Below are 9,026 nucleotides of genomic sequence, written 5' to 3'. Positions count from 1 at the left end.
TCACTTCCGCCGCGCCGGAAGGGGCGGGGCGGGGCGGCAGCTGCGGGCGGGCGCGATGGGGCGCGTGGCGGCGCTGGCGGGGGCGGCGGCCCTGCTGGGCCTCCTGCTCTACGCCGCCGTGCACCGCGTGGAGGAGGGGCACGTCGCCGTCTACTACCGGTGAGCCGCGGGCCGGGGCGGCGGGGGGGCCGGGCTGCGCTGCCCTCTGCTGCCGGCGGCGCGCGAGCCTCTCCCTTCGCTCTCTCCTCTCCTCCTCTCCTCTCCGCAGGGGCGGCGCGCTGCTGCCCGCGCTGAGCGGCCCCGGCCTGCACCTGCTGCTGCCGCTCGTCACCACCCACAGGGCCGTGCAGGTGCGTCTCCCCCCGCCCGCCCCGCCCCTCCCCCGGCCGGGGCCCCGCCCGCCTGCCCGCCAGCCCCGCGCCCTCATCGCTCTCTCCTTCCAGACCACGCTGCAGACGGACGAGGTGAAGAACGTGCCCTGCGGGACCAGGTACGTGGCGGGCGGGGCGGGGCTGGCCGGGCCGCGCCGGCGCCTCCCCGCCTCTGACCAGCCTCTCCCTCCCTCCCCCCCCCGCAGCGGCGGCGTCGTGATCTACATCGACCGCATCGAGGTGGTGAACGTGCTGGCGCCGCACGCAGGTGCTTCTCCGCCTCCGGGCCTGGCGGGCTCCGTGGCTGCTGCCGGCCCGCCGCCTCTTAGGGGCGGGTGGAGGGCTGGCCAGGCGCGGGCGCTGGGGTCGGGCGGTCTCCTCCCTTGCCTGCCCCTGGGGCCGGGTGCCCGGCTCCTCCCGCTGCCCGTGCCAGCTGCAGGGCGGAGCGGGACTGGGGGGGCAGGGGCCAGGACGCCCCGTCCCAGCATGCCCTGCCCTGCCCCGACTCCCCAGTGCACGGCGTGGTGCGGAACTACACGGCCGACTACGACCAGACCTTGATCTTCGGCAAGATCCAGCACGAGCTGAACCAGTTCTGCAGCGCCCACACGCTCCAGGAGGTGCACGTCGAGCTCTTCGGTGAGTGGCTGCTGGCGGGGCGCCTGGACGCGCTCGCTCTCCGCGTCCGGGGCTCTCCTCTGGCGCTGCGACGCATGCCTTGGCCGGGCCGCGTTCCTCTTCTCCGGGATGCCGGCCCTCTCGCGTCGCTGGCCGGCTGCCTGAGCTCAGGAGCTCGGTGTGTCTCTTTCAGCGGCCGGTGCCATCCGGCAGACGTGCAGCACTGATCGGCTGGCTGAGGCTGCTGTTCCTCCACACGCCCACCTTTGGGTTCACAAGTTCTGCCCAAGTCTATAGCCAAAGAATGCTTCTGGTGGGCAGGGAGATTTACAGGGACTGTCTCTGAGCACGCGTGGAGTGCCTATTCCTTTCCACCAAGCGTGCGGCCTGCTGTGCTTCCCCTCCGGTCCCTGGACAGGCGGCGTGGCCCTGCTCCTCCACAAGCAACCCCCCGCTGCCCTGATCTGCCTGGCAAGCAGAATGCGCATAGCAACAATGAACTCTCTACCTGAGGGACTAGTTTTGGATTTCAGTGCTTCTGTGTACTGAAATTAACTGTCCCTTGCTGCCAAAAGCTGTGGAGGGCTCTGTGTCTTGGATGTTACTGACTCACGTGGCACACCACTTGGTTACTGGCAGGGCAGCAGTTGCCCCAGCCAGCCAGCGCTCGGGTCATGATGGGTGGCACAGCATGCTTCAGGGAGCTTGTGTTGCTGTTCCTGGCTTCTGCTCACTGTCCCTTTCGCCCTTTGTCCACTGGCTGCAGATCAGATAGATGAGAACCTGAAGCTGGCATTGCAGCAAGATCTGAATGCCATGGCCCCAGGGCTGACCATCCAGGTAAGAACATAAGAACAGCCCCACTGGATCAGGCCATAGGCCCATCTAGTCCAGCTTCCTGTATCTCACAGCGGCCCACCAAATGCCCCAGGGAGCACACCAGATAACAGGAGACCTCATCCTGGTGCCCTCCCCTACATCTGGCATTCTGACTTAACCCATTTCTAAAATCAGGAGGTTGCGCATACACATCATGGCTTGTACCCCATAATGGATTTTTCCTCCAGAAACTCGTCCAATCCCCTTTTAAAGGCATCTAGGCTAGACGCCAGCACCACATCCTGTGGCAAGGAGTTCCACAGACCGACCACGCGCTGAGTAAAGAAATATTTTCTTTTGTCTGTCCTAACCCGCCCAACACTCAATTTTAGTGGATGTCCCCTGGTTCTGGTATTATGTGAGAGTGTAAAGAGCATCTCCCTATCCACTCTGTCCATCCCCTGCATAATTTTGTATGTCTCAATCATGTCCCCCCTCAAGCGTCTCTTTTCTAGGCTGAAGAGGCCCAAACGCCGTAGCCTTTCCTCATAAGGAAGGTGCCCCAGCCCCGTAATCATCTTAGTCGCTCTCTTTTGCACCTTTTCCATTTCCACTATGTCTTTCTTGAGATGCGGCGACCAGAACTGGACACAATACTCCAGGTGTGGCCTTACCATAGATTTGTACAACGGCATTATAATACTAACCGTTTTGTTCTCAATACCCTTCCTAATGATCCCAAGCATAGAATTGGCCCATTCTTTGCCTTGTATTGGAGGATTGAGTGGGTGGGTGGGTGAAAGCAACTCCCTCCTCCCAAAACAGGACAAGGAAGCAGTAGCTGCTGCCAAGTGTGCAGGTTCTGACCCAGAAGACGTCCCGTTAGGGCAGAGCTGTTTCTCTCCGTGGTACCGTGTTGACCCCGTGCAAGAGGCATGTTTGCTGAAAAAAGTTTCTCTGCTGCTCTTTGTGTAGGCGCTAAAATTGACTGGGTTGTTCCTGGTGGTTTTTCCTTTTTTCTTCTCGAGCTGGAAGAAATGGTGGATGTTTTTTATTTGTTCTTCACGTTGATACGCGGATAGGTCTTTTTTGGACAAGACTAACTTGGGACTGTTACGCCCCAATGTGTAATAGTTGAGATACACCTTTTGCAGAATCTGCCATGACAGAGGCTGTCTGAGCAGTGAGATTCTGGCTGGCAGTAGCTCCCTGGGCTCTCAGACAGGGAAGTGTCTTTCCTGTCACTTGCTGTCAAGCATCTGCAGGTGGAGCTGGTGGGGGGGCGACCCTCACCACGATGGATTTCCCTTCATAACTGAAGAGTACAGAGGGACCCCAGAAAAATCCCACACCATAGTAGGGGGAAGAGTGCCAAGGGCGGCGTCCTGTTATTTTCCCTGGTGGTGGGAAGTTGTATAGGCACTCCCAGTTAAAGAGGTGCCAGGATGTGTCGAACCAAGGAAGGAAGAGCCTCTCCCGGGCTCTGTGGATAAAGGAAAAGGTGCCAGGGGACAGTCGCTTTTCCTCCTTCTCCTCTGCAGGCTGTGCGGGTAACGAAGCCAAAAATCCCTGAAGCCATTCGGAGAAATTTTGAGCTTGTGTGAGTATTTGCTGATTGTGCAGTGTGTGAAAGCGCTGTGCAGTGGATGACGTCAGCAGCCTTCCTCTCCCCACAGTGCAATTCCCTGTGAGGGAAGGCACCAGGGTGCCTGCTCTTGCTTCGTTCTGAGCTGGGGGAAATGGCTGCAGCTTACTGGCTAGAGGGTCCTGGGTAAAGCTGTTAAGAGCGTGATCTTGAGGTGAAACAAAAGGGAGTACTGTTGAAGCTATGAGGAGAGCAAATGGAAAGGCTGGTGCTTGGAGCGCTGGTCCCCCGTTAGCCTCCCCGACAGCGCTGCTGCAATTCAGAGTGCTTTTGAGTTATGAATGTAGTAGCTACAGCAGTTCAGGGGCACGTCAGGTTGAAGGTTAATATCAGGCCAAGGCCAAAGATTCCTCCTGGCTTGCCCTTGAGTAACTGTCCCAGTCCTATAGTGAATTTACAGGCTGGATAGGGCAAGGCTAGGCCCTGATGTCTTGGCCTGCATGCGTACAGTGTAGCACTGATGCATCATGGGATTGGCTGATGCAATACCATGTCACCAGACAAGTCATAGGATCACCAGATCCTCTCATTGGCCAGTACCAGTATATATTGCAGCCTGTGCAAGCTGCTGTGTGGGAGAAGTTATGTGGAGTGTCTGCAGGAAGCTACGTCGGTGGAGTTGGTGATCGGAGAGTTGAGAAAAGTGTTTTACTTGCTGAGCCACCTTTGAACTGTAAATATGTTGTACTTGCAACAGTCCAGCTGCAGTGCCCAACCCTTGTCCCACACCACCACCATCTCTCAGCAGAGGACCACCTTTTGCTGGAGATGCTGAACTAGAGTGGCTGGGATTCCACACCAGAGAGCTGCAGAGATTGTTTCCATTTTGCTGTACAGGGAAGCGGAGAAGACCAAACTCTTGATTGCCACTCAGAAGCAGAGAGTAGTGGAGAAGGAGGCAGAGACAGAGAGAAGGAAAGCAATCATAGGTAACAGGCTCTTTTCCCCCACATATCAGTATTGGAGGCTGATCTAGCCAGACATCCCCTTCCTCAGGTTAGGAGGGCAGCCTTTCTGGGGAGGGAACCTGGCCTGAGCTGATGGTCTAGGTTCTGGCGTGGCAGAAACAGGGAGACAACAACTGGAGTGTCTAATGGCTGCCTCCAAGTGGGGAGTGGTGGAAATCCTGCGATGCAGCTGTGTGGGGCTCAGGAGTCCTTGGATGGGGGAGGAAAAAGAACAGCTGACCAGAAAGGGGGCACACTTTCGAGGAAGCTCCCTGGGCCCTCCCTTGCGGAGAGTTAGAGGTTACAGCATCACCCTGAAGCCCTCGCCATGCAGGGCAGTGCCTGGAGCAGCATGTGGGTTGTCACTGTGCCACTTATCCCGAGATTTTCCTTGTAGAAGCAGAGAAGTCAGCTCAGGTAGCCAAGATCTGGTATCAGCAGAAGATCATGGAGACGCTGTCAGAGAAGAGGATCTCTGAGCTGGAAGGTAGCTGCAGCCTTTCCCCCTCCCCCAAGCCAAGGCTTTGCACAGAAGGATCCCCATTTGGGAGGGTGATGCAGGGCCTGTTCTCTCTCCTGCAGTCTTCAAGCAGAGGCCCTGGGATCTGGCAGTCCAGGCATGGCCCAAGGTTTTTCTCTTGTGCCTCATGAGCTTTGTGCGTCATAAGCTGCCCATGATGGAAGGGGCAGGTGCTGCTAATTGGCTGGGGCACTACAAGCCCAAAATTCCAGTGGTGAGCAGAGCTTTGACTTCTTCCAGGGACAGAGAGGCAGATCTTGGCTTAACGATCCTGACCAGTGGCAGGGTGGCCTAGTCGTCTTAGGTGTGTCTTCCTTATGAATGACCAGAGTGTGGGTCTTGCATTAACCTGCTGGTGGCTTTGGGGACCTCTGAAGACCTTTGCATCCGTTTATGCTTTCTCTGCTAGAGGGAGGCAGAGGAGAGGGCTTGGATATGGTCAGCAAGTAGCTTGATCTGTGGCATTCAATGGAGCCTTTCCTCCAACTTTAGCACATGCTTGTTTGCCCCCCAGTGGTCCTCTCCCCGTCTCTCTGCAGTTGATGCTGAGAGTTTCCTCACTCTCGCACCATTGCAGGAACACTGGAGGCAGTTTTTGCCTCCCAGGGCTCCCGGGACCCTCCTTTGTCCTTCTCCAGAATGAGCGCGCACATTTGGTCCCCTCCCGCTTCTTTCCCCAGGCCTTGCCTGAACGGACTGAGGCAAAGCTGCAGGTGGGGGGCCGTGCTCTGCTCAGCCTTGTCATCAGTGGAGCCAGTGACCGTGTTCCAGTACTTGGGCAGTCTTTCTTGTACAGTGTCCACCTGCACAGGTGACAGTTTGGACCCCAGATGAAGAGCTTGTCCTCAGTGAGCCGCCTGGGTGGCCTGCTTGATGAGTGCATTCTGCTGTCTTTCCAGACGCTGCTTTCCTAGCAAGGGCCAGGGCCAGAGCCGATGCAGAATACTACACAGCTGAAAAAGCAGCCGCTTCCAACAAGGTAAGCTGAGCTCTTGCCAGTCCCCGAACATAGGAGACTGGACTGTAAGAATCTGTATCTTGCCTTTTAAGTACAAGTTCCACCAGGTAGCTAAGATAAGGCATTTGTTGTAACTATTTTGCTTTAATTACCACGTCCTCTTTTTGCACAGTTCAAACTCACCCCGGCCTACCTGGAGCTGATGAAGTACCAGGCCATCACTACCAACAGCAAGCTTTATTTTGGGGGCAGCATCCCACCCAGCCTGTTCCTGGGCTCCTGTACCTTCAAGGAAATGGTGGCAGCAAGAGCTGCGAGAGAAGCACATCTCCTCTCAAAAGCAGGGAAGTCCCCCCTGGGGCACAGAGCGAGTGGAGGAGGAGAAGCAGCAAAGATGTTCCATGAGCTGCGCTCACCATTGCATTGACACTTCCCAGCCAGGCAGTCTTGCTCCTCCCTTCGACCTTTTCCAGGGGCGCAGCCAGAGTACGGTGCGTTTCTGCAGTATATCTGATCTCCTTGATACAGTACTCCTCCATAGGCAGCTCAGGGCTTCCAGAGGAGGTTGCCTGGGGAGGCCATGATCCACCCAGCCAGCTGTGCTGCTCTGCTTGCTCGCACTCAGTGCCACCAAGGAGGTGGTGAGGTGGCTGCTGTATCTGCCTGGTGACAGGGTGGTCTGCGCGCTGGTACTCCCACTCCAAGGTCTTCTGCAGGTGGCAGATGTGGGGTTCTAAGGGGTCCTTTCAAACGGGTGGTTCTGCGTTTTGAATTCTGAGTTGGTATCTTGCTCTCCAGGGTAGAAAAGTGCACGTTTGAACCAGTTCTCTATGAGGCACGGAGTGAGGCAAACCCTTATAGCAGTGGTATTCAGACTGGGGCGTCGCGATGCCCCAGCCTGAGGGCCCTGGTCTCTTTCCCCTTAAGGGGCAGGGGCAGCCAGGAGGCAGCGGCACGATCCCCAGGATCGTGCCGCTCAGGGGGGTTGCAGGGGCTTGGGTACACTTGACCAAGCCTCCTGCAGCCTCCCTGGTGTGCAGGGAGCCCTGCGCAACCCTCTGCAGGGCTCTCTGCACACAGGGACTGCAGGCTGCACCCCAGTCCCTGCAGCCCTGAGGACTGGGTATTGTGTTGCTGCCTCCCCCCACCCCTGCAAAGACTTACTGCAGGCTTCAAACTCCCTGAGAGTTTGAAAACCGCAGCTGTATGGGGAAAGGAAATGGACCAAGGCCATGACTTGTAATCTGACATGTTATCTTTACAAAAATCATCTACGTCATCGTGTTACGTGATCCAACTTCATCTACCCAAACATGAAATTCCAATACGCCCCTAATGGCTGCCATTTCTCAAAGAAAGTCCTTTAATTTATCTCAGGCCTTTAAATTGGAGAACTTATCTCCATGAGCTCCCTCCGGGGCTCCTATTAAACCTCCTTTCGAAGGGGATGTCATCCTGCTCCAATTACACACGGAAACAGTTTGTTCTCTCAATGCTGGGGGGGGGAAGGGCTCAGTCTTGGTGGTTCTGTCTACTTTGAGAACCATTCCTTGCCTGTCCTCAGTGGGCACCTTCATGTATCTCTTGGTCCTGCGACTGGACCCAATCAAGGATGGTGACAAAGACTTGTGAAGGGGTAGCTGCCTCTTCAGCCTGTTGTCTGCAGCCTGCTGGTCCTGTTTTCATGCCCTCTGTAGATGCTCCTGTAGCAGGGTTTTGACGATCATTGCCAGTCCCATTCGAGAGCTGCCCAGTCTCCGGCTTGACAGCCTTCCTACTGCGGTGTTCTTGGATATGTTGTTGGCCCACTTGCATGCAAGTGATTGAGCTTTTGGGTGCTAAAGTGAAATATGTGCTCTTACTACAAGCTTGCTTGTGAGGATTAATGTAATGCCTGGAAATGCTTAATCTGTAATGGTGTTTTTTAAATTAAAGGAAGGTTGCCTTTCAAATACAGGTGCAAGAGGATAACTAAAGATATTTCCTTTACTTTTTTGCTGAAAGCGGTATTTGTGCTAGATCCATTTCCCTGCCACCTGCAGCATGGCCACCTGGTCTTGATAGTGCTCTCTAGGAAAAAGGATCAACTAGAATAACTATCTGTCAAAGGGGGAGGAATTCTAGTGGTTGTATGCAACTTCTGCTCTTTTTCTCACCTTTACTCGTGTTTAGGGCAAAAGGGACCATTTCCTTTGCAGAATGTTGTAGTTCCGTAACTGTCATGGAGGGACATCTGAAGTCAGGATGGAAGACCTCGCCTGTCCCTGGGCCAGGGAGGGGGCTTGAGCTCCCTTCCCCTCTACAACAAGCACCAGGAATACTGCTGAGAATGAAGTTCAGTGCACCCACATCTGCCCAGTTGTCTTGCACAGTTGTTCAAATAGTTCCCCTTCCAGGTAGTCACTTGCACAGGTTCTTAGCTTTTGCCAGAGGAGCCTAGAGCAGGACTCTCCAGCCTTTTACAAGTTTCAGAAGTAGAGAAGATGGCTTCCTCTTCCCCACACACATGCTGCACAGATAAAGTTGCACAACCCCTTCTCCACTCCATTACAGTGGTGGATTTGATAGTAGGGCAGCCACTTATTGAAGAGCACAATGTTAAAATAAAATGTAGTTTTTAGAAGGGAGGTGTCCAGGCTTACTAATCATTTTGGTCACTCTCTTCAGCACCTTTTTCAGTTCCATTATGTTCTTTTTGAGATGTGGCAACCAGAACTGGTGATGCCACATCTGGAGTATTAATACCATGGTACATAATATTGACTACGTTACTCTCAAGTTTTTATTTCTTGTGCCAGTCTGCATTACGTTACTTACATCAAAAGCATCTGCCATTTTGCTCTCCGTTCTCCCAGTTTGGAGAGATCCTGCTACAGCTCTTCATAAACCCTTCTGGTTTTTACCACTTGGAAAAATTTAGTGTCATCCACAAATTTGGCCACCTTTATTTATTTAGCACATGGCATATAATACATGGACTTATATATCAATTAGACTAGATCAAATGTCAATGTCCAGTTCATCCAGCCATTCAAGGACAGAGTTACCTTCATTGAAAGAGTCAGACCATGGGCCAGTATACGCCCTCAGTTTGCAGCCAGACACAATGTGGTTGGTATATGGTTTGGTGGGAGAACCCACAATAACA

General features: G+C 54.6%; 1 protein-coding gene across 2 annotated transcripts; it reads left to right on the top strand.

Annotated features, from left to right (window-relative positions):
• The first annotated feature begins 44 nt into the window (after positions 1–44).
• Positions 45–7,830, top strand: LOC136653672 (erlin-1-like). 2 transcript variants are annotated; one of them, XM_066630560.1, is made up of 11 exons: positions 45–159; positions 269–350; positions 444–490; positions 578–639; positions 885–1,010; positions 1,756–1,829; positions 3,350–3,408; positions 4,291–4,382; positions 4,798–4,887; positions 5,820–5,899; positions 6,051–7,830. In XM_066630560.1, exons 1-11 carry the CDS (start codon positions 56–58, stop codon positions 6,303–6,305), a joined length of 1,071 nt encoding a protein of 356 aa, XP_066486657.1. In that variant the 5' UTR covers positions 45–55; the 3' UTR covers positions 6,306–7,830. The 2 variants fall into 2 exon arrangements, with proteins under 2 accessions (XP_066486657.1, XP_066486662.1); XM_066630565.1 differs by lacking the exon at positions 4,798–4,887.
• Positions 7,831–9,026: the final 1,196 nt, after the last annotated feature.

The sequence above is a fragment of the Tiliqua scincoides genome, chromosome 1 (assembly GCF_035046505.1).
Source record: "Tiliqua scincoides isolate rTilSci1 chromosome 1, rTilSci1.hap2, whole genome shotgun sequence".
NCBI lineage: Eukaryota > Metazoa > Chordata > Lepidosauria > Squamata > Scincidae > Tiliqua > Tiliqua scincoides.
Note: the sequence above shows the minus strand (reverse complement) of the source record. Positions and strands in the feature narration are given on the sequence as shown.